Source organism: Oncorhynchus nerka, linkage group LG22, assembly GCF_034236695.1.
Source record: "Oncorhynchus nerka isolate Pitt River linkage group LG22, Oner_Uvic_2.0, whole genome shotgun sequence".
Classification (NCBI taxonomy): Eukaryota; Metazoa; Chordata; class Actinopteri; order Salmoniformes; family Salmonidae; genus Oncorhynchus; species Oncorhynchus nerka.
Genome location: NC_088417.1, coordinates 37,259,513 through 37,285,115, shown reverse-complemented (window position 1 = coordinate 37,285,115; position 25,603 = coordinate 37,259,513). Strand labels below are relative to the sequence as shown.

Below are 25,603 nucleotides of genomic sequence, written 5' to 3'. Positions count from 1 at the left end.
CATGACAAAACCAACAGTAGAGTTGAAAATGTGATACATGGGAATTCAACCCCTTAAGTCATTTTTATGTACACTACATCAGCATGCTAAGTCTTTTATCTGCAACAAGTCAATTTGATGGAAATACATCATGTGGGAAATTGCGCATATGGTTTTGAATGCGGATTTTAGAATATTCCTATGAAAATCTGTCACCAATTGGATGGAAACCGAGCTGTTGATAACAATCAAATCAGTGATGTATCATGTTAGCTCATGAATATTGATGTGCCTGTACCAGTGGTTCCAGATGATTGTCCATCCTAAAATATTGCAATGCATTTTGACGAATTCTTGTGTATATATATATATATTGTTTTATCCATGACTTATGCCATGTTAATATGATATCTAAATATGAGAGTGACGAACAAAATCAATGGGGGCCCCCTAAAGGTCAGGTACTCTGGGCATAGTCAAGTCGGTAATTTGGCCAGGATTACTACAACTATACCTAGCAGTAGATTAATATACCAATCTAAAACATTTTAACTGACATGGGTTAATTGATGCACTACCAAGTTTAGAAATTGCACCTTGTGAATTCTGATATCCTAACTCTCAACAGTAAAGTTCCTTTGAGTAAGCACTTCACTGTTAGTCTACACCTGTTGTTTACGAAGCATGGGACGAATAAAATTAGATTTGATTTGTAGTTGAGAACCCGACTAAGTTTCGATTTGTTAATTTTGAAAAAAATTCCGAGGTCCTGGGTGCGGCCCTGGTTGCGGCCCTGGTTGCAATATGTTATGCAATTATCCTAGATACAAGCATTTTCTGCTTGTAAATACAATACATATCTCCTTGACCTCTTTTTTAAAATCTTTTTTTTAATCTACAGAACAGCGAAAACTGTTGATCCCTGCTTTCAACATGTTTTCCTCTGCACACTGTACCGGGTCCAACTTCCCTGGGCGCCTGGAAAGCCCCATCTGTAGCTCCAATGCCGAGCAAGATGACCACCGTCTTCCCAAGTTTGAGGACTTTGGGGAGGCTGTGGCAATTCCCCATGGCCCCTCCAGTGATGGTACAAGATAAATAGAATAAGTGTTGAGAGTATGTGTTTGTGTGTGCGTGCGTGCGAATGTGCGAGAGAGAAAAAAAGAGAACTAGTCAATTCTCTGTCATCAGTAAGTAATTCATCATACACAAAAAAATGTGCATCACCATTTCTTACCCCAGTCCTTGGCCGATTATGATAAATGAGATCAACACACATTACAGAGCAAATCCTTCAGTGTTAAAAAAAAGATGTTTTAACACTCTTAGTGGTAATTTAACACTGATACCAGAGTCTGTGGACCCATATAGACACCGAAGTGTTAAATGAAGAAACTGCTTATTGTAAAGTCTTATTCAAATATTTCCCAGAGTGCCTTGCCTTCCAAGTAAAATGTAGAGTTAACACCCATGACTGCATTTTTTTTTATTTTATTGAACCTCTAGGCAAGTCAGTTAAGAACAAATTCTTATTCACAATGACAGCCTACCCCACCCAACCCTAACCTGGACGACGCTGGGCCAATTGTGCGCCGCCCTATGGGATTCCCAATCATGGCCAGTTGTGATACAGCCTGGAATCAAACCAGGGTCTGTAGTGATGCCTCTAGCACTGAGATGCAGCACCAATTGGGAGGCAGTCCCAATCCAAAATTAAATCTAGAATAGTCTTCCTATATCGCAACAAAGCATCCTTCACTCATCTGTAACGGTTTTGACTTGAGGTTATTATTTATAGGGGTGCCAGGTAGGTTGTGCCTACCAGAGAAAACATTGGGTTCTCCTTTTGGTTTGGGAGGGAACGAGTCCCATCTGGTCCATCAAGTCTACACCAATACAAAGGACTTACGTAAAAGTCAGGATGGAAATAAACTTTTCATAAACCCTTAAAACATTGGAAAGAACTTCAAAAACAACTATATTATTTTGCGTGGGTTGTATTAACAACATCAATGATTACACACACATAATAATATAACACAATGAGTTCTGGTTCCTCCAGAAATGTCCTGTACCTCGGGCCTAAAAAGAGTCCAGCCTGGTAAAGGAGTTCAGTGAACTCAAGTGACTTTTGTCAAGCAATGTTTGTCCGTTCATTCCGTGTAGCGTAAACCCAGTATTAAACATACAATCAATATAACAATTATTTTACCACAGAACTTTAAAGCGTATCAACTCTTACTAAGTCCTCAAATACAACTAACTACATAAATCACAATATACATCACATCAAAACAAATGAAATACCGTATACAAAAAGGTGTGGATCCGATCCTGGGTAAACTATATTAGGCTACAAAACACACGTTTAACGGCAACAAAACTAATGGAATAGAAGAAGCTTCGGAACTGAGGGACGAACACATCCTCATTCACGTCTCCATCACAACCCCACTTTTGCGCAGCTGATGCTGGCTATTTAATTGGGAATTAAAGGGGAAGCGCCCTATTGGAAGGAGAAGCACTGAGACGGTTCAGAAACATTCAGGGCCGTCACAATGCTGCCAAACATACCCTCGTAAAACTGACCATCCTACCGACCCTCGACTTCGGTGATGTCATCTATAAAATAGCCTCCAACACTCTACTCAACAAACTGGATGCAGTCTATCACAGTGCCATCCGTTTTGTCACCAAAGCCTCATACACTACCCACCATTGCGACCTGTACGCTCTCGTTGGTTGGCCCTCGCTTCATACTCGTCGCCAAACCCACACGTTATCTACAAGTCTCTGCTAGGTAAAGCCCCACCTTATCTCAGCTCACTGGTCACCATAGCAGCACCCACTCGTAGCAAGCGCTTCAGCAGGTATATCTCACTGGTCACCCCCAAAGCCAATTCCTCTTTTGGTTGTCTTTCCTTCCAGTTCTCTGCTGCCCATGACTGGAACGAATTGCAAAAATCTCTGAAGCTGGAGAGTCATCTAGTAATGAACCTATTTTCAACACAATTGGCTGGAAAGACTCAATGCTTCAAGAAGCTTTGTTTCCCCATCACTACTGTAAACCATGAAACAAAGTTTTGGACATTGTTAATCAAATGCTTCTGATAAAGTGTCAGAGGCACTGGCACACTGCTTCGAAGTAAACTGCTTAGCAATTTTGACACATGCCTCTTAGCTTCGGTATGAAACGTAACATCAATAGCTGTATTAGGGTAAAACTAAGCCTTCAAAATAAAGCCTTAGGAAGAACATATGGTATTGTGTTATATAATATATGAAAGAAATACATATTCACTTAGGATCTCACTTTTAGAAAAAGGTGCTAAGTAGAACCATACAGGGGGTTTGTCCCCCATAGGGTGACCCTTTTTGGTGCTGGATTGAATATGTTGTAGAGGGTTCTATCTAGAACCCTCTATGTAGGGTTCTTCAAAGAAACCTACGTAGATGGTTCTACCTTGAACCCCCTATGAAGGGTTCTACCAATAACCATTTTATCATGTAAAGGTTCTTCCTAAAAACCGTCTTCCTCAATCACCTAAACTGGAACAACCATCTCAGTAACTGGTCAAATACATCCAATTACTAACAGATTGGATTAGTTTAGAAAACTTTATGTAATTTAGTTTTGTGTAGCATAAAATGTACCAACCAATCAAAGTGTACACATTATAGTCAAACAAACCATTTTGAAAATATTCCTGCAAATGAGCATGCTGTTTAATATCATATATGGTTCAATGTAGAATCCTTCTGGCCTTCCGAAGAACAATCAAAGAACCCTTCCTTCCAAAATCTGTTCTTAGGATGTTAAAGAGTCTTGGTAGAACCCTATCCCTCCGCAAAAAAACCTTTTGGTACCCTTTCCTCTACGTATAGGGCATAAATTGGATGAATGCAACAATCATGTCTCTGTCACTAACAAATACAGTCATGGGTGTTAAATCGACAATTTACTTGAAAAGCAAGGCACTCCGGGAAATGTTTGAATAAGGCTTTACACTAAGCAGTGTATTAATTTAACACTGTTCTGGTGTCTACATGAGTCCACAGACTCAACTGTTTCAGTTTTGATTGAACACTCCGTGTTAATTTCTTGTTTTATCAATGGAGAATTTGCTGTATATGTGTGCCAACTCTGCACGGTCGAAGTGGTCAGCAGAAATCCTTGTTCCCATTTTGACTGCACACTCAGACCTGACATCCTGAAAAGTACCCTTTTTACCCAAAAAGTTTAATCCAAAAGATTTTACGTTTGTTACCTGGTTATCTAAACATCATTATTTTGCTTGTGATCTCTTTATTTGCAGCCACCCTGGAATGTGTGAGAGTGGACATGATGCAAAATGAGAACAAGAGCGACCACCACTGTCACTTGTACAAAAACAACATTCTCATCGTCCGCAGAGCCCAAGAGTTTCAGATGACCCTCCAGTTCAACCAGCCCGTAAATCCCAGTGACAATTTCCAGATTGAGTTTTACATTGGTAAGAAGATTTGACATATTTTCACCAATGTAGTGTACATTCCTTTTAGCTGGATAAAAATGAAATTACATGCATTGCTTGACTTAACTGACGGTGATGTATGAATTATAGTGTTCACCATTTGATAATAGTTTTAATGGGAGGGGTCGGTGTGTTAGAGGTGAAGTTGCATCTCAATACTAAAATTGTTCCTCTCCTAGTCTTCTCTCTGTCATATGTGTTTTGCCTCGGTAGCCAATCAGAAACACTAATATATAAAAGTGCCAAGTTGAAAGAAAAACAGATTATTGACATATTCCCATCTAAACATCTGTAACGTCTGTTGATAGTAACCTTGGGGTGCCTCCCGATTCGCCAAACTTCTCCCCAAGTGTGCTCTTGCACACTTCCCATCATGGATTTAGGGAGTTTCCACTATTGTTGAATCCATGAAAGAGAGTGTGCAAGTGCACACTTCGGAAGAAGGGTGTAGAATAGGGATGTGTGCAGGTGTTACGTCCATTGTTGGAATGAGACCAAGGCGCAGCGTGGTAAGCGTACATCTTTCTTTATTTTAGATGAACACCAAACAAAAAAAAACGCGAAACGAACGTACCGCTCTGTAGCGCTAAACAGCAACTATACAAAGAAAAGATCCTACAAACTCAGGTGGAAAACAGGCTGCCTAAGTATGATCCCCAATCAGAGACAACGATAGACAGCTGCCTCTGATTGGGAACCATACCCGGCCAACAAAGAAGTAGAACACATAGATTTTCCCACGCAAATCACACCCTGACCTAACCAAATAGAGAATAAAAAAGGCTCTCTAAGGTCAAGGCGTGACGCCAGGGTGTCTTTCACACATTATACTGAATGCTTACATCATTCTCACAGGGGAATTGATAAAAAGAGTTGCCGCTCTATGTGCCTGATTTAATCCATATTGCGGAAGTTCCGCGGGAATAACGCGATTGAAATTGAATGGTAATTTCCGATTGAGATGGCAGCGTTTACTGTCTCCACAAACGCAGGAACATTGCCTTTAAATTTAAATCGTATTATACCACGGAACTTCCGCGACACGGATTGTATCGAGCCCTTTAGTGTCAGCTACAAAACTGCAATATGTCAACTAAGTACAAACAAAATAGGAACGACAGCAAAATGGCTGCTTAAGAAGTATGACACCATTTTTTTTTACCTTCAAGCGACTTACCTTTCACTTATGCCTTGAAAAGGCTTTCATGCTCAATATATTTTTTATCTCCCTGAATGTGGTGTTGTCCTCTTACATCTGCTGTGAAATTCGTAGTTTTACTGTGTTCAAAAGGTTTTGAGAATAGGACATAAAAAAACGAAGCAGAGTGGTTGCGTGGTAATTGTGAGGCACTTCTAAAATAATGGTGCAAATGGACATGCATCATCCTTGTTGAAATTATGAAAGTGTTATGAATGAAGATAGAGCATGTGAATTTAAATATGTGCAGCTAGAGCAGCATACCCTAGCAATCCATCTGCAGTTAATGGTTTGCAGTCGTGTAAAGTAACTATGTAAAAAATACTTTGAAGTACTACTTAAGTACTTTTTTTTGAGTAGCTGTTCATTGCTATTTATACTTTTGACAACTTTTTACTTTTACTCCACTACATTCCTAAAGAAAATAAGTACTTTTTACTCCATATATTTTCCCTGACAGTCAAAATTACTCATTACATTTCGAATGCTCAGGCGGGACAGAAATATGGTCAATTTCACTCACCTATCAATGTAACTTGTTGTCATCCCTACTGCCTCTGATCTGATGGACTCACTAAAAACAAATACTGCATTTGTAAATGATGTGTGAGAGCTGGAGGTGTGCCCCTGGTTGTCCATAAATAAATAAAAAACAAGAAAATCCTGGCTTCTGGTTTGTTTAATGTAAGGAATTTGATGTAAAGATTGTACTTTTACCCAAGTATGACAATTGAGTACTTTTTCCACTACTGATGGTTTGTTGCATTCCAGGTCACCTTTATTGCAGTCGCGCTGCACAGACTACCGACAACAGTATCTTTTGTAATTTTGTTGTGATATTGAGCAGACCGTGACTTGTGTTGATTGATGTGTTGTTAACTATTTTTTGGGTGCCACTTTATTTGACAGTACAGAAAATTATCAGGTATTTATCAAATAAATGTCATGGTAACACAATCATTACACAGTAATAACTTATGATTTACTTGCTTTGTTTCTTCAATACTCATTAAAACAGTAGCTACTTGGTACCATTTGTTACCAACTGAGGTTAATTATTTGAAGAACGTACCAGAAAGTATTGATTGTTACCACATATCATATTAAATACTAAGATAGTTCCTGTGGAAACATGAGTGTCTACATGTGTTGACGTTTCCCCTGTCATGTCACCTTCTCCCTCAGGTATCAATACCTACATGTTGAATGGCACAAAGATCATCATCTCCTTTGACGGCTCACAATCTGGGAATTGGACCGGCCGCATGATACAGCAACAAGGGGATGCGTGCGTGGTGGGCATCACCGCTTCTGCGGACGCCATCATCGGGAAGTACTACACGAGTGTGGCGGTCATCGGGTCCAATGGAATCTCAAGGACACAAAAGGACCCTGAAACAGAGTTCTACCTCCTGTTCAACGCCTGGGCGTCCAGTGAGTGGAATCTTTGTGGATTTTTGTTTGTCCTCTTCGGACCGCTTAAGATAAGATAAAACATATGCATTATACAACCCTTACGGGAAAAAACAAATGATTTCACACATGGAAAATCACATGAATTCACATGTGACATTCAATGTTAAATCATGTGAAATGTTTTTTTTTGGAAAACTTAAAGTGATGATATCTCACATAACCTTTCACACGTGGATTCAAATTTTCACGTTAATATTTTTCACAGGATTTCACAGGTGATGCCTTGGCAAACAAAAAATGTGACGTTAGGATGAATACACAGTGCTTTTAACATACTATGTAAATAGTTGACACTTTCACATGATTACATTGTGTATGTTTATACAGTAATTATTATTCAACATGTCCTCACCTGGGATATGAACTCGCAACCTCTTAGTTGAAGGTATTCCAATATTCCTGCTACTCCACCACATCTTATTCAATGACTGATTTAACCTGTATTCCAACAATTTGGATTTAAGTCAATTTAATCCCAGTTTTGTTAAAAATACACTCAAGAAAAAACATATTTACAATAATAATATGCCCCACCAACATATGACAACTATACAGAAAACCACTCACATCATCAATGATCAGAGAATATTCAGATGGAACTCATGTGCAGAGATGTATTATAGGTAATGAAAGTGTAGAGGAACGTTACAGTACAGACTTTGCAGCGCCACAGATTGATCAGCGTACCTCAAATCCATTGGTTGTGAGTTGAAATCCCAGGTGGGGTCATATTGAAAAGTCAGTACTAAGTGATCATGTCAAATGGAATCACATTATCCTTGATTAGTGTAAAAAGTATTTATTTTACCTGAACATCGTACCACTTACTTTGAAACCCCCCTATAATTTCATTCCCCTTTATTTTGTTTATGTGTGAAATCACATTATCCACGTGGGGAAAATAAAAAAAATGTCACATGTTGAGCTGAAATTATCACATGTAAATAAAAAAAGAGACACCATATGTGAAACTGAAAATGAAAACGCTTAAAAATGTGATTTCTCACGTTTAAAAAAAAGAAAGAACATTTCACATCACCTGAATTGAATATTCTAACTCTCACATGTGGAGTTGCATTTTTCACATGTAAACAACTTTCACTTGAAAATACAATTTGCAAGTTGAAATTTGCATCACCATGTTGTCACATTTATTTCACATGGTATCATGTTTTCACATGTGTAGTTCAATGTTATCACATGTTGCTTTTACATGTGAACAAAAGTTATCACATTAGCTTGCAATCACATGAGAAACACATGTTATCAAGTGTAATTCAAGGTGGCAGGTGTCATTTTTAACATGCTGTAACACGCCGGTTGGAGGATTCGGAGAGTGGAACATCAGCTATATGAAAGCTAAGACTTGGACATGAGTATTAAATGATGAAAATCAATTCTCATCCTAACATTCGTCCCCCTCCCACTAAGAAATGTTGTTGTTTCGTAAATAGAAAAAATACACTATACTTGTTTAGGAACAGAACATTTGGGAAATATTTAAATGTTTAATTTGTTGATTCATGACACCCCAACAAATCTGACAGTGATGAGATACTGTAGCCTGCATGAAAAGCATGTTTTGATTCCCAAAAGAAAAACATGGAGTCACTTTTTTACATTTTCTTTTTGTTAAAGCTCCACGGTTAAATGCAAAATTCTACTGACAAAATACGAAATGTCAAAATCCGATACAACAACAGTGTAAAATAACATTCAGTCCATTTTTCTTTTTTTAAACAAACTTTTTCACCAAACCATCAAAGAGGATCAGGCGCGGTCCACATGCAGGTAGCAGGCCCACAGTCATATGGGAAACGCATCACCAAGGCCTCCTTCGGTTTCACATTCATACAAAAGTCCCTCACACAAACAGTAGCCGGTAACATAGCTCTCCCACACAACTCCATCCATCCCATATGGGTAACCAGCCGGTCGGAGAGCAGAGTTCTCCCACTCGAGGGTGCCTCCATGCAGCCAAGTAGTTAGAATTGTTGTCGCATCCAAGTTGTATAATCCACGGCTCACACCCGTCCAGAATGGCGGGAGAAGCCCCATTCCCATCACGTCCACAAAGCAAAAGGAAGGTCCAATATGTGTAAAAGTCTGGGTAAAATCTACTTAGTTGGTAATGACATTTCAGACATGTGGGCAGTCTAGTACTCACTGTTCACCCATCCAATAAGCTAGCAGTGAGGGAGATGATAGTGCAGAGAAAGCTGCCCATGCTTCTCGTCGTATGCTTGCTCCATAGGGCTAGAGTAGGCCTGGCTAGCGTGCATGCAGCCTAGCGAGGTCATGTCACTTTAGTCCAGCGATAACTTCAGAAGACACAGGTTCCACAGACGTTAAAAACGCTCAAAACACAGCGGCCACCAATGTAATGCGCCTTTAGGAGGGTTCAGATAGTGGGACATCAGACAGCGTATGGAGCTCAACAGGATGTGACTTCCTTCCAGGACATGCGACCACGGTCTCAATTAGTTCACGTGACACAAAATAATTTATAGACACAAGTCAGGCATTAGAAATCAATGATGAACATCCAATTCTCATCCTTACAAGTCACATCTAAAGTAACAGATGACCATATTCTGGTAATGAGGCTGCAATTTATTTCTGATTTCTTTAGATGATGAAGTGTACATGCCCAATGAGGAAGACAGGCAGGAGTATGTGATGAATGAAAATGGCTACATATACCAGGAGGAACCAGGTTATGGAAGACAATGGTATTATGGTCAGGTACAGTAAAAGACTACACACACATGCCCCATGCACACACACACACACAGATCAAATACCTTAATGTCCTGTATACTTTACACACACAATTACATTTGTGTCATTATTGTTCCTTTTTTGAGGCTGGGGGCTATATTTCTCTCTTGTAGTTTGTGGAAGGGATTCTTGATGCCTGTATCAAAATCTTGGATGACTCACACATGCCTCTAGTAAACAGAGGCGATGCTGTCAAAGTCTGCAGGATAGGCTCTGCAATGGTGAGTGATATTTGCAGATAACATAAGCACACTACACAAATTCCAAAATGAGCCCTAGTTTAAGCACTAAGAGCCAAGTGCTTTTCACAACCACAAGACGTACCAAGCATTTAACCTGAACTTCAGTCTACATCCACAGAATGTGATTCGCAGTAGATACTATACATATTATCACGCCTGCTCCAACTCCCCCTCCCTGGCGCTCAAAGGCGTCAGGCTCCCCAGCATTACACACTCCTGCAACCATCATTACGCACACCTGCCTCCCCCCCTGTCACGCGCATCAGTGATTATTGCACTCACCTAGACTCAACACCTGTGTCATTATCTCCCCTATATCTGTCTGTTCCCCGCTTCAGGATTAATGTTCGTTTGACGTTGCATACCCGGTTCTGACGCTGTCTCTGTCCTGTTTGTTGTCTGTTCCATATTAAATGTTCAACTCCCCGTACCTGCTTCTAATCTCCAGCGTCGGTCCTTACACATATACAGTACATATTGAATGAGATATTGCCTCACTAGATTATTTTGATATAATATTTCAGGAAAAAGTGTAAAAAAAAAAATGTATATTTGTGTCTACATTCAACTGGTAAAAGTTGATTGTGATATGAATAAAGGAAACAATTACCCCGGTACCTGGCCTTAATTAAACACTCAAGTCCAGGAACACTTTGCATGCTTTTACCAACTTACTCTGAACATTTCATTTCAAACTAACCTATCCTTATACCTGGTGCACTAATCTCTTTGGGGGGTTTTCTATATATTTTTCCATTCCTTGTGGAACCAGATGAACTCCCAGGATGACCGCGGGGTCTTGGTGGGCAACTGGAGCGATGACTACTCCCTTGGCACTGCACCAACCTTCTGGATTGGCAGTGACCAGATCCTGCTCCAGTACGTCAACAAAGGGCCCGTCAGCTTCGCCCAGTGCTGGGTCTACGCCGGGACGTTCAACACCTGTGAGTGCCTGATTAAAGTCCCTTTTCATTTTCAATGTCCACCCCACAACATAGGTCATGTGTCTTCCAAATGACCTGTGATTTGCACTGAGGGATTGATGGTCAATAGAAAACAGGCCCATCCAGTTATAAACTGCAATTTTCAACTGAGAAAAGGTTGCCTTAAAATTAGAGGGTAGATCAGCTTTAATATTGCAGATGGATTGTGGCTTCCATCAATATAATTGTCTGCATCATTTCCAATCTTTCCCGTAACCCTACCATCCCTCCCCTAATTGGAGTAAACTAATGGACAACAACACTTAGGCTTCTACCTCCAGCTTATTTTTTAATTTTTTATTTCACCTTTATTTAACCAGGTAGGCAAGTTGAGAACAAGTTCTCATTTACAATTGCGACCTGGCCAAGATAAAGCAAAGCAGTTCGACAGATACAACGACACAGAGTTACACATGGAGTAAAACAAACATACAGTCAATAATACAGTATAAACAAGTCTATATACGATGTGAGCAAATGAGGTGAGAAGGGAGGTAAAGGCAAAAAAGGCCATGGTGGCAAAGTAAATACAATATAGCAAGTAAAACACTGGAATGGTAGTTTTGCAATGGAAGAATGTGCAAAGTAGAAATAAAAATAATGGGGTGCAAAGGAGCAAAATTAATTAATTAATTAAATACAGTTGGGAAAGAGGTAGTTGTTTGGGCTAAATTATAGGTGGGCTATGTACAGGTGCAGTAATCTGTGAGCTGCTCTGACAGTTGGTGCTTAAAGCTTGTGAGGGAGATAAGTGTTTCCAGTTTCAGAGATTTTTGTAGTTCGTTCCAGTCATTGGCAGCAGAGAACTGGAAGGAGAGGCGGCCAAAGAAAGAATTGGTTTTGGGGGTGACTAGAGAGATATACCTGCTGGAGCGTGTGCTACAGGTGGGAGATGCTATGGTGACCAGCGAGCTGAGATAAGGGGGAACTTTACCTAGCAGGGTCTTGTAGATGACATGGAGCCAGTGGGTTTGGCGACGAGTATGAAGCGAGGGCCAGCCAACGAGAGCGTACAGGTCGCAATGGTGGGTAGTATATGGGGCTTTGGTGACAAAACGGATTGCACTGTGATAGACTGCATCCAATTTGTTGAGTAGGGTATTGGAGGCTATTTTGTAAATGACATCGCCAAAGTCGAGGATTGGTACGATGGTCAGTTTTACAAGGGTATGTTTGGCAGCATGAGTGAAGGATGCTTTGTTTCGAAATAGGAAGCCAATTCTAGATTTAACTTTGGATTGGAGATGTTTGATATGGGTCTGGAAGGAGAGTTTACAGTCTAACCAGACACCTAAGTATTTGTAGTTGTCCACGTATTCTAAGTCAGAGCCGTCCAGAGTAGTGATGTTGGACAGGTAGCGATCGGTTGAAGAGCATGCATTTAGTTTTACTTTTATTTAAGAGCAATTGGAGGCCACGGAAGGAGAGTTGTATGGCATATACATACTTATACTTACACATACTATGTACATTTTACAGACACAGTATATTTTAAAATAGTTCTCTTTTGTTGGTTTTTAATCCCATTCTTCAGAAAACCTCAAACCCTCCCATCTATTTCTGAAGACGTCCAGTTTTAATTTCTATTTGACAAATATTTTTCAACTGTAATGTGATGTTTCACAAAAGTTCTGAACCTTTCTATTCTCATAGTTTCTACAGATTGTAAATGAAAGAGAAACATTTTGAGTATTATTATATTATTGATGGATTGACTATGGCTTTTTAAATCACCCAGCAGTTATATTTACAGAGTTAGCAATAATTATTCAGCCATTCCTGAACCTGCGACCAAAAACAAGGTAAACATGAACAGTACCAAAACAAATGACCTAAATATTCTGTCTCTTTGCAGCAAAATCTGCAGATCTGGGATGGTTCTATCCCTCATTTATACAGTATAACATTCTATTGGTTGCAAGAGTTTTGTGTAGTAATTTAAATTGAAAAAAATAAGTTTAGAATCTAGCATCGTTTTGTGTATCTGTTCATAAACCATGTGCCATGGAATCTGTACATCAAAAATCTATTTTCAAGCATTTTGCGATCTATATGGAATAATATCCAACAATTTTTAAAAAATATTCTGTGCGCTACGCATTTTTGTTAGTATTTTTCATTAGTGTAAGGGGCCTCCAATTTTTTTTATGGATTGGATCTTTATATATTTACCACTTGGGTTATGCCTCAGTAATAAAGAAATCAGACCTGGTTGAGTATCTGATCATCTACCAGTTTTATAGGAGTGATTAAAACATCCTAAATAAACGGTCCTCTGAGTACAGTACATAAAAAAAAGGTTTGGTATGCCATCCAGGCATAGGGTTTTCCTGGACTTGCACCAAGATGTTCCTCCTCTGTAATTTGGCCTTCACATGAGTCTTTCTGTACAGCTGTTCATTTTACATTATTCATAGAAAAAAATGTTGGATATTGGAGATGGAGGAGAAACCAAAACTTATGCTTAAAAGTACTTTCCCTCTTTCAAAATATTATTTGCTAAATCATGGGTGACTGTTATTTATAACAAGTTTCAGTAAATTATTTTTGGTGGCATTTCTATGTTGAAGATAAGAAATGATTTGGTGCATTTTTCCCTCACATTCCATCCAGTTTGATAATTTTTTTATAATATATTACTTCTTGAATAAGTTCCTTAATTTCTTTTTGTTTATCCTCAAACATATTCTGTGCCTCTACAGGAAAGTTTTTATTGCTATTAATCTGTCCCTCTATTTCATTATTTTTAACCTAAATTGCTTTTGTTTTAAAGATGAGTATTGAATTGCATGGCCTCTAAAGGCACATAGATGAACAAAACAGAAAGGGTATTTTCTCCAAGATTTGAGGGAGTGCGCACATGCTGCTGTTCTTTGCTGAGCGCTTAACAAAGAAACAGACACTTCTAGTTGCTTCATTTAGTTATTCATGCAACGTTAGTTGTGATACAAATGTTCGGGAATATGTTTTGATTTTTAATGCATTGTAAGGCTGCATGATGCACCTCTAATGATGATTTGAAAAAAGTTGCACCAAAGGCATGAGCTCTGCTTAGTGTTTTGAGAGGGTTGTACACACTTCATCAATGGAACTGATTTGGTTGAATTAATTTATTGCCAGCGGGGTCCGCTGGTGTAACTGCTAAACTGCTTTCTGACTGTACACTGTACTGCATGATTGTAGCAGCAACTAATGTGTTAGTTCTATTTTTTCTAGTTGACAATGATATGACAACTACAGTATGCAGGCTGTCTATAGAGGTTAGCGGTCATGATATGGTTTGGCTTGGAAAGGGTTTTTCACCTGGTCACCCACAGCTGTTGTGTTGTGCACTGGAGTCCACAAGGGACGGGAAAAGGTGAGGAGGGGAGCTTGTAGATAGTTACGAGAAGAAATGATATACAGTTGAAGTCGGAAGTTTACATACACCTTAGCCAAATACATTTAAACTCAGTTTTTCACAATTCCTGATATTTAATCCTAGTAAAAATTCCTTGTTTTAGGTCAGTTAGGATCACCACTTGATTTTAAGAATGTGAAATGTCAGAATAATAGTAGTGAGAATGATTTAATTTCATCTTTTATGTCTTTCCATCACATTTCAGGTCGGTCAGAAGTTTACATACACTTGATTAGTATTTGGTAGCATTGCCTTTAAATTGTTTAACTTGGGTCAAACGTTTTGGGTAGCCTTCCACAAGCTTCCCATATTAAGTTGGGTGAATTTTGGCCCATTCCTCTTGACAGAGCCTGTGTAACTGAGTCAGGTTTGAAGGCCTCCTTGCTCGCACACGCTTTTTCAGTTCTGCCCACAAATTTTCTAGGATTGAGGTCAGGGCTTTGTGATGGCCACTCCAATACCTTGACTTTGTTGTCCTTAAGCCATTTTGCCACAACTTTGGAAGTATGCTTGGGGTCATTGTCCATTTGGAAGACCCATTTGTGACCAAGCTTTAACTTCCTGTCTTGATATGTTGCTTCAATATATCCACATCATTTTCCTGCCTCATGATGCCATCTATTTTGTGAAGTGCACCAGTCCCTTCTGCAGTAAAGCACCCCACAACATGATGCTGCCACCCCTGTGTTTCAAGGTTGGGATGGTGTTCTTTGGCTTGCAAGCCTCCTCCTTTTTCCTCCAAACATAATGATGGTCATTATGGCCAAACAGTTGTATTTTTGTTTCATCAGACCAGAGGACATTTCTCCAAAAAGTACGATCTTTGTCCCCATGTGCAGTTGCAAACCGTAGTCTGTCTTTTATGGCGGTTTTGGAGCAGTGGCTTCTTCCTTGCTGAGCGGCCTTTCAGGTTATGTCGATATAGGACTCGTTTTACTGAGGATATAGATACTTTTGGACCTGTTTCCTCCAGCATCTTCACAAGGTCCTTCACTGTTGTTCTGGGATTGATTTGCACTTTTCGCCCCGAAGTACGTTCATCTCTAGGAGACAGAACACATCTCTTTCCTGAGCGGTATGATGGCTGCGCCGTCCCATGGTGTTTATACCTGCGTACTATTGTTTGTACAGATGAACGTGGTACCTTCAGGCGTTTGGAAATTGCTCCCAAAGATGAACCAGACTTGTTGAGGTCTACAATTTGTTTTTCTGAGGTCTTGGCTGATTTCTTCTGATTTTCCCACGATGTCAAACAAAGAGGCACTGAGTTTGAAGGTAGGCCTTGAAATACATACCCAGGTACACCTCCAATTTACTCAAATGATGTCAATTAGCCTATCAGAAGTTTCTAAAGCCATGACATAATTTTCTGGAATTTTCCAAGCTGTTTAAAGGCACAGTCAACTTAAGTGTATGTAAACTTCTGACCCACTGGAATTGTGATACAGTGAATTATAAGTGAAATAATATGTCTGTAAACAATTGTTGGAAAAATGACTTGTGTCGTGCACAAAATAGATGTCCTAAACGACTTGCCAAAACTATAGTTCGTTAACAGGAAATTTGTGGAGTGGTTGAAAACGAGTTTTAATGACTCCAACCTAACTGTATGTAAACTTCGGACTTCAACTGTAAACAACAAGTGAAGTGATCGTGCTGTTTTTACGTGGCTGTGTGATAAAAGGTGTTTTAATTCCGGCGATTCTGTTGAAAAACATTTGTTAAACTGAAGGAAACGGAACAAAACAGGGCTAAACATATTACACCCTAGATCAGCTAGATGCTGAGTGTGGTATTGAAGCGGTATTGAATGTGTCACTGTCTGTCACCTTGATTACTCAAAATTCTCCCGACCTGCGCACCTACGTTGCAAACTTTCATTCATAGACTAGGTTGTAGGAACCTCATGATGGGTACAGGGAACATTTTTGTATCATGTAGTAGCCTAAACCTACCGCTGTTACATTGAGCTTGGTGAACAGAATATGAATGACAGTCATCCAGTATGCTGTAATAGAAATAAGGCCATGCTCATTATGCTAAGCCATAGCTCAATACACAAATCCCGGTTTTCTGACTAGTCTGGAGCATAGGCCACTTTCTAGGTATGCATGAGATGTAGAAAATGCGTAATTAAGGTGACTAGTACCATTGACAGAAAAAAATAGGTAGCAGTTTCCTCAGACAAGGCCCGCTGCTGTGCAAGTAAAACACACTTCTGAAAGTTATATCGGTAAATCTACTCTAATCTATTGATTGAATACATTTAATGTATTAGTGAAACATTTATTAATGTTCACGATTGCATGTTAATTAATATATGCTTATTTTTGAAGTATTGCCTAGTCTCTTTAACGGTGTCCCCTCCCCTGCCCCAGTTCTGCGGTGTCTGGGCATCCCTGCCAGGGTGATCACCAACTTCAACTCCGCCCACGACAACACAGGGAACATAATCACAGATCTCGTCTTCAACTCAGTGGGAAATGTACTTGAACTGAACGAGCGCCTTACCAGAGACTCAATCTGGTAGTTATATTTCTGCTTATCCATTTGTATTGAATGAAAATGAAATCCCAGAACGTAGGTTTCTATAATCCTATCTTTCACTGTATGTACTGTAAAAACAGTTTAGTCATAGCATGGTGGAGGGTGAAATGGACTAGATGTCCCTGTTATCTTTAAATCAATGTGCTCCAAGAAGAAAATGATTGTGCAGAATCCCAGATAGTGTATTTAAGTGGTGAAGGATGACAGATTGTGTATCTCAGTGGTGCAGGATGCCAGATAGCGTACCTGAGTGGTGCAGGATGCCAGATAGTGTTCCTGGTGGGTGCAGGATGCCAGATAGTGCTCCTGATGGGTGACGGATTCCAGATAGTGTTCATGATGGGTGCAGGATGCCAGATAGTGTTCCTGATGGGTGCAGGATGCCAGATAGTGTTCCTGATGGGGGCAGGATGCCAGATAGTGTTCCTGGTGGGTGCAGGATGCCAGATAGTGTTCCTGATGGGTGCAGGATGCCAGATAGTGTTCCTGATGGGTGCACGATGCCAGATGTTATTGTGTTATTGAGAGGTGTGCATTGTCTCCACAGGAATTACCACTGCTGGAATGAGGCTTACTTGTCCAGATTTGACCTCCCTGCAAACCAGAACTTAGGTGGCTGGCAGGTGGTGGATTCAACCCCCCAGGAAACCAGTGATGGTAAGAGAGAAATTAGGATAATGGGAGAGACCATTAAAATGTATACACATTTTGTATGCTTAGAATGGGATTCAAAATTGCATAATGAAATGAATGAAAATGCAGCCATTTAAGATAGTGTGTTCCATGATAATTTGAAGGCTAAATAAATACAAATACTGAGCTATATTGTATGCAAAAACATTACATTATTTTATACTAATACAATTGCTCAGCAAAATATATTTCGTTTATTTCACAAGCAATACAAAACCATCTAAAAAAAGACAGGCGTCAAAATGATTGGCATCCCTGTTTTCAATAGTCCAGCACCCTCCCATTGCGAGGATAACGACACTGAGCCTTTTTCTTCAATGTTTTATGAGATTGGAGAACAAACACATTAGGAGTGATATTAGACCACAGTTCCTCGATAAAGAATCTCTCCGGATCCTTGAAATCGTACATTACATTTACATTACATTTAAGTCATTTAGCAGACGCTCTTATCCAGAGCGACTTTTTTCTTTAGTCTGCACTTATGGACTGCCCTCTTCAATTCAAACAACAGGTTGATTTTGTACTCAATTAACCATTTGTTTGTGGATTTTGATCAGTGCTTGGGGTTATTGTCTTGCTGGAAGATCCACTTGCAGCCAAGTGTCAGCGTCATGGCAGAAGCAACCAGGTGTTTGGATCAAATATCTTGGTACTTGGTAAAGTCCATGATGCCATTGATCTTAACAAAGGCCCCAGGACCAATGGAAGCAAAATAGTCCCAAAACATCAAAAATCCACCACCTTATTTTACCATAGGTATGAGGTACTTTTATGCATACGCTTCTGTTTTTCAACACCAAGCCCACCACTGGTGCGCGTGGCCAAAGAGCTTCATTTTCATGTCATCTGACCATAGCGCTGTTTCCAATCCATGTGCTAATGCCATTTATTAAACTCTAGGTGATGCTACAAATGACATGAAAATAGAGCTCGTTTTTTCTCTTTCTCTAAGCAATTGTATTAGTTTAATAGAACATATATATTTTTATACAATATACAGTAGCTCAGTATTTGTATTAGAATCATTTATTCTATACAGTCTTTTTTGCTCATCTTTATCAAGGGTGCCAATAATTACTGACCTCGCTGTTTATTTTTCCACATTTGCATTTTTTCATCTGAAATGAATGTTCTTGGGCCCTTTCTATGTTTATGGCTGTACTCGTACTTTTAAAACATTTACTTTAGAATGTGTTGTGTTGCAAAACAAGATACCCAACACACTTGTTTCATATATCCAGAGCCATGTGTTTAGAGAGTTGGGACATTGAGGTTTCTGCATTGTGATGCCTTCACATAACAATACAATATTCTATGGCAGCCATGTTAGCTCCCGAATGAGCATTATGTAATAGTCCCAGTTCTTGTTGTTTGTCTCTAATGATTTTTAAACTTAAAAGATGAAACACATTTTGTACGTCTTCACCACATCTGTGATTATTTCAGCAGATGTTATTATTTCCTAAAGTTATGAAGTATAAGGCTTTAGATTTTGAAAGATTTGCACAGAAACAGTGGATAACTGTTTTATCCCCCTGAATCCAACAATATAGTTGAAATGATAGTGACGTCAAATGTTTTGGGGAAACATGCTGCTTTGTTATTGAGAACACTGGACAAAATAGTAGAGTGCAGGCCTACATAATGGCATTTATATTCAAGAAAGTGTCTGAATGTAGCTGTTAACACAGGCTGTAGACTTGGAAAAAAACTGCAGCAGAAACAAAAACCGGGAAATCAGTTACCAGTCTAATAGTATTGAAATTGACAGCATCGCTAGTCCTTTGCCCATGCTTTGACCAGGGGCCCAATCTGGTATTTGACGACGAGGCAGGCAAAGGTGTAGAGCTGGTTGATGCTTCCAGTGATGGTGAGAGGGACGACGGTGTCAAACAGCTTGTGCTCCTTCTCTCTGCAAGTCAGCTGCTACACAGGGACCATCAGCCGAGATGTATTGCGTCTCCCTGAATTCTGCTGCTGGCGTCTGTGCTTTCTTTCAGAGGAACAATGGTCTGTAGACCTTACAGGGCTCACAGTCATCCACAAGGAAACCTTTTTCCACCATTATGGCCATCGCTGGTTTCAGCAGAGAAACGATGTCGGACTGCTTCAGGATCTCCTCACTGGCAGAGCCTCCATATGGGGCTGAAACAAAGAAATGTGTTAAGAAAGTTGCCCCATGTTGTCACGATGCAGCTCACAGTCCGCTGGTGGATGTTGAATCTGTGAGCCAGATCCCTCTGCTTCAGATTCAGTGAAAGATGAGTCATGAAAAGGACAAACTTGTCTGTGGGCTGCAGGGATTGTGACTGATGGAGAGAAAAAAGGATTAAGATGCATTACTATGCAAAATTATAACTAACCTGATCAGCCCTACAGATTGCAGATAAATTTGATAATATGGAATTACAGCATCGCCTCTGCTAGAAAGGAGTCTCTGTCAAAGGTTGTGGGTCAACCAGCAGGACAATGACCCAAAACACACATCAGAAAGCACCCAGGAATGGTTCAAGAAGAAAAGCTGGACTATTTTGAAGTGGCCAGTGTTGAGTCCAGATCTGAATCCCATCAAAAATCTACGGCAAGAACTGAAAACAGCAGTTGGTGGAATGCATCCCTAAAATATTGCAGAATTGGAGCAGTTTGCAGCAGTTTTAGGGATCCAATAAAAGATGCAGCAAGCTCATTGATGTCCACAGGAAGCATTTGTTGGCAGTTATCTGGCCAAAACCTCTGCATCCAGGTATTAGCTCTTGGGTGATAATAATTTTGTCCATGTCATTTAAACTCATTTTAGAATAAATTGGGAATTATTTATAAAAAGTGCAAGGGTGCCAATATATTAGGCCGCAATTGTACAGGCAATAATTTAAATGTATTAAATGGCTCTGAAAAGCATTGACTGCATCTTGAAAATGTACCAATACCCTGATAATTAATACAATCCGTTTCCAATTGCGTTGCTGTATTCTCCAAAAATGCTAGCCAATATATTCTAGAAGATGCTAAATAACCAGCTAACAAAATATCAAAACCGTTTGGATGAAATAACAGCACCCTAGGGAAGTCGTAAATAAGAAAACATTTAGAAATGTGAACTGTCCCTTGTAAAGTCAAATAGACAGGGTCATGGGTTGTTGATATTGTTTTTGCAGGATATTTCCGCTGTGGACCTTGCTCTGTCAAAGCCATCAAGGAAGGAATGCTTGGCTATCAATTTGATGCCCCGTTTGTGTTTGCTGAGGTAAAACAATATGTCTTCTTTATGCTTGACCAGTAACACTCTGTTGAATGTTCAGCCATAATGACTTCATCATCACTCTATGCCATGATGAAGCGTAACACAGTTATGCTTTATAACTTGCAATACATTTTATTTAATTAAAATCAATCATCATATTCACATTTATCTCTTTCTTTTAACCTCAGGTGAATAGTGACGTTTACAAATACAAGCTAAACTCACAAACTGGGAAAACTGAGTTACTAAGCGTAGACAAAACTTATGTCGGCATGAAAATCCTGACAAAGTCCATTGGTGGAAACAATTATGAGCCAATGGACATTACAGGGACGTACAAATACCCAGAAGGTATGTGGCACCTGGACAATGGAGTAGGCTGGCAAGGGTGCAACTGCAATTTTAAAGGTTGTTATTGGCAGTTTGCAAAATGTCTCATGAAACTAATGCAACAAGAATGAAGAATAGAAATGACTTTGCTATTGCTGCTTTTCAAATTACTTTGCAAAAATATAAACGTAACATGCAACAATTTCAACGATTTTACTGAGTTACAGTTCATGTAATGAAATCAGTGAATTTAAATAAATGTATTTGCCCTAATCTATGGATTTCAAATGACTGGGCAGGAGTGCAGCCATGGGGAGCCAGAACCAGCCAATCAGAATGAGTTTTTCCTCACAAAAGGGCTTTATTACAGACAGAAATACTCCTCAGTTTCATCTGCTGTCAGGGTGGCTGGCCTCAGAAGAAGCCAGATGTGGAGGTCCTGGGCTGTACAGTATATACAGTATATATATATAGGTGAAATAAAATTGCCAAGAGTTTCATATCAGTCCCATGGTTGTTCTTTTAAGGAGTGTGGTAGTCCCAGTCCTCTCATATTTGTCTGTCTATTCTATTTGATAGAGAGAGAGAAAAGATAGAAGAGAATTGCTAAAATAGCAGCGGGCCGGATTCTAACCTTTGCTGCAGCGATATATGTATTCCGAAGAGAGCGGTTTAGATCACTAGATCAGCCTAGGCCACCAGTCCCATGTTAACTCTATTCCCCTCCAACTCCCCCCACACACACAGGCAGTAGTCAAGATGAGGAGACCATGAAGAATGCCGGGAGAACCTACAAGGCGCATTTGCAATATGACGATGAGCAGGGCGTGGCGATGACGCTGGAGATCCCGCAGGAGCGTGTGAAGATTGGCCAGAACTTCCAGATGGCTGTGGTCTTCAGGAACATGAGTGAAGACACACGCACCATCCATGGCCTCCTGGTTGGCTCCACGATCTACTACACCAACATCCAAAGGGCTCAGTTCAAGCAGGAGACCTTTGACGTCACTCTGAACCCAATGGAGAGTGAGTAGAAACCTGGGTGACCCTTCATATACCTACTGTACTGTAGGTCATTTTGGGCTTGTCTCCATGTATCACAACTTTGTATGATAGTCCTGCAAAGCTTTCAGACCCCTCTGAAATAAAATCCTCAACAGTTTATAGAAAATGCTTTGCAGTCCTTTTACAGCTTTATGGCAACGTCCTGTTTCAGCAGGTGTGTGTATGTATTGTATTGTAAGAGAACGTGAGGTAACGATGGGATACTCTCTAGTACTTACCTCAAAATACTTTACAGGTAACAACCTGGTACTAAATGGTAATGAATGGTGAATCCAAAATAATCCAAATATGAATTATCAGGTAATAATTATAAAGTTATGTTCTGCCAAACATACACTCCTGTTGTTTATTGAATTTGTTTCGTTGTCAAATCTCTGTCTCCCTAAAACCAACAGCGTCGAGGATACAGGTGGTCGTGCTGGCCCAGAACTACATGCCCAAACTGGGTTGCCAATCCAGCCTCCGCTTCGTGGTGACGGCCAAGAGCATGGAGAACAACCAGGACATGACGGCCATACAGATAGTGAACCTGAAAGGCCCCGAGTTGGCCTTTGCGGTGGGCCTGGAACTTTCATTAGTCCTCTTTATTAGGATGTATTTCCTTAGTCCTTTAAAGGGATAGTTCACCCAAATATAAAAATGACATCTTGGTTTCCTTACCCTGTCAGCAGTAATTTGGTCACAGTGACCAGGTACACAAAACCAAGTCATGGATTGCTCTCTTACGTTGTCCATAGACTGCTGACATGGAAAGGAAAACTGTAATTTTGTAATTTGAGTGAACTATCCTTTAAAGTGTTCCGTAAAAGTATATATTAAATTTATTTATTTTTTCCCCAAGAGCTAATGTTTTAGTGTACCCAATTAAAGCCTTATTTGTGCTGCTGGTGTGCTGCATCTCTCCTCGCCTTTGATAAAGCAGCCATTCCGAAAAACATCCATGCTCCCAACGCAGGGGAGTTGATAATCCCTAGATTATAATGATGTCTTATATCACCATAGATTGTTGTGAATGGACCATCTCTATTTGAACAGATGAGTGGACCAGCGAAGGTGAACCAGGAGATATTTGTCAAGGTGGAGTTCACCAACCCGTTCCCATTCAGCCTGCATGACGTGAGGATGGCCATACAAGGGCCTAATTTCATCTCATACCGGGAAAAGTTGTACAAGTAAGAGGATTTACAACTCCAAGTCCTCACATCATCAGGATGTTCACACTTACATTAGTCTCACATTCACAAAAACAGATGTAGTCTGTTTAGTATGTCAATCTGTGTGTTTGTGTGTGTGTGTGTGTGTGCGTGTGTTTGTAGTGAGATCGCTACCGGCACCTCCATCGCCTGGATAGAGTCCTCTGTCCCTACGAGGTCTGGGAATACAATGATCTATGCTGTCCTGGACTGCTCGGTTCTTGGGAATGTGCAAGGCAATTGGGCCGTCAGCGTCCAGGCCTGAGCATCGCCCAGGAAGCCCTTCCCACCTGCTAATCGCCTGCCATCGACCGGAGAACCATGGACGAATAGAGGCTCTTGTATAGATCTGAAAGGATTTGATTGCTGGATATGCAATTCCATCTAGCTTATGAGAAGGTGAGGGCGAGCAAATAACATACCCCTTACGGATAAAACACATGATTCACAGGTGAAATTTCCTCCTGGGAAATCATGTGAAACCATGTTTTTTTTTTTTTAACACTGAAGTTTACATGTGGATTTTACATGTGATCACATAACCTTTCACGTGAATATTTTTCAAATGAGATTCCACAGATGATGCCCTGCAAACAAAATTGAGTCGTTAGGATACACACAAACAGTTCTTTTAACATAGTGTTTTCAATGTACATTTTTGACATACATAATTACATTGTGTATGTTTATTTATACAGTAAATATTATTCAACATGTCCTCAGCTGGGTTTTGAACTCACAAATTCTTGGTTCAGAGCATCCCGACCTTCCTGCTACACCATCACGTCGGTGTCAATTACAGATTGAACCTGTATTCGTACACTTTGGGTTTGAGTAAAGTAGCAATCAGCTTTATTAAAAATACACTATTATAAAGAACGATTATAGTTATCATAGTGATTCAGGAGTAACATTAAAACAGAATAATATCCCCCACAAACAGTAGACAGCTATTCAGAAAACTATACTTATTCTGAAATAACTATGAAATCTATGGTGAGAGAATAATACGATTAACTAAAATAGAAGTGCAGATGGCACTCTTTTGCTAAGTGCAGACATGTATTATATATAATGAATGTGTATAGGAATGCTATAGACTTTGATGGGCAGCAGAAAGATCAGCGTAACCCAGAAGTTGTCAATTCTAATCCCAGGTGGGGTCATATTGAAAAGTCACTACTAAGTGATCACTACTAAGTGATAATCATGTTGTCACTGATGAAATATTTTGTACACTATTTTAGCTGAATACGGTACCATTTACTTTAAAACCCACATATCATATGATTCCCTTACACAAAAATACATGCAAAATCACATTTTCACATGTGAAGTACCTGAAATTTTCACATAAAAAAAAGAGACTTGAGGTCAGTTCTTCACATATGAAACCACATGTTCACATGTATTCAAATTAGAGTTCACATGTTAACACCACCTTTTCACACATGTTTTCACCTCACGTGGAATTTGTTTTTCACGTGTGAAAACGTTCACATAGGAACATCTAACTCTCAAATGTGTAGTTTCATGGTATCGTACGTAGACATTTTGCATCCCCATGTTGTCACATTTATTTCACGAGATCATGTTTTCGCATGTGTAGTTTCATGTTATCAGATGTTGCTTTTACATGTTGTCACAGATGTTATCACATGTGAAATGTATGTGATTTTTCTGTAAGGGATTGCTTACACGATAAGATTTGTTACAGAATGGGCTAGGGGCTAGGAGTTGATTTGGAATTGGGCAGAAGAGGGAGGGCCAAGTCGCAATAAGCGCATCAGTTTATCTTATTATTTTCTCTGCATTGCCAATTATCAATCAAATCAATGTATTTTCAGGCATTGGTGACACTTAAAGTTGAAGGGCACCTGCATAAGGACTTCATCACACATTCATTAGCCATATATTCCACATGCATAATAGGTAGAACTGCAAGCTGACTTTATTTA

General features: G+C 39.7%; 1 protein-coding gene across 1 annotated transcript; it reads left to right on the top strand.

Moving 5' to 3' along the window:
- Positions 1–912: 912 nt before the first annotated feature.
- Positions 913–24,127, top strand: LOC115104523 (coagulation factor XIII A chain-like). The gene is made up of 14 exons (XM_065007734.1): positions 913–1,066; positions 4,296–4,472; positions 6,877–7,125; positions 9,800–9,912; positions 10,062–10,169; positions 10,963–11,134; positions 16,952–17,099; positions 17,668–17,777; positions 20,972–21,060; positions 21,246–21,408; positions 22,135–22,413; positions 22,848–23,008; positions 23,488–23,624; positions 23,769–24,127. Exons 1-14 carry the CDS (start codon positions 913–915, stop codon positions 23,908–23,910), a joined length of 2,202 nt encoding a protein of 733 aa, XP_064863806.1. The 3' UTR covers positions 23,911–24,127.
- The last annotated feature ends 1,476 nt before the right edge of the window (positions 24,128–25,603 follow it).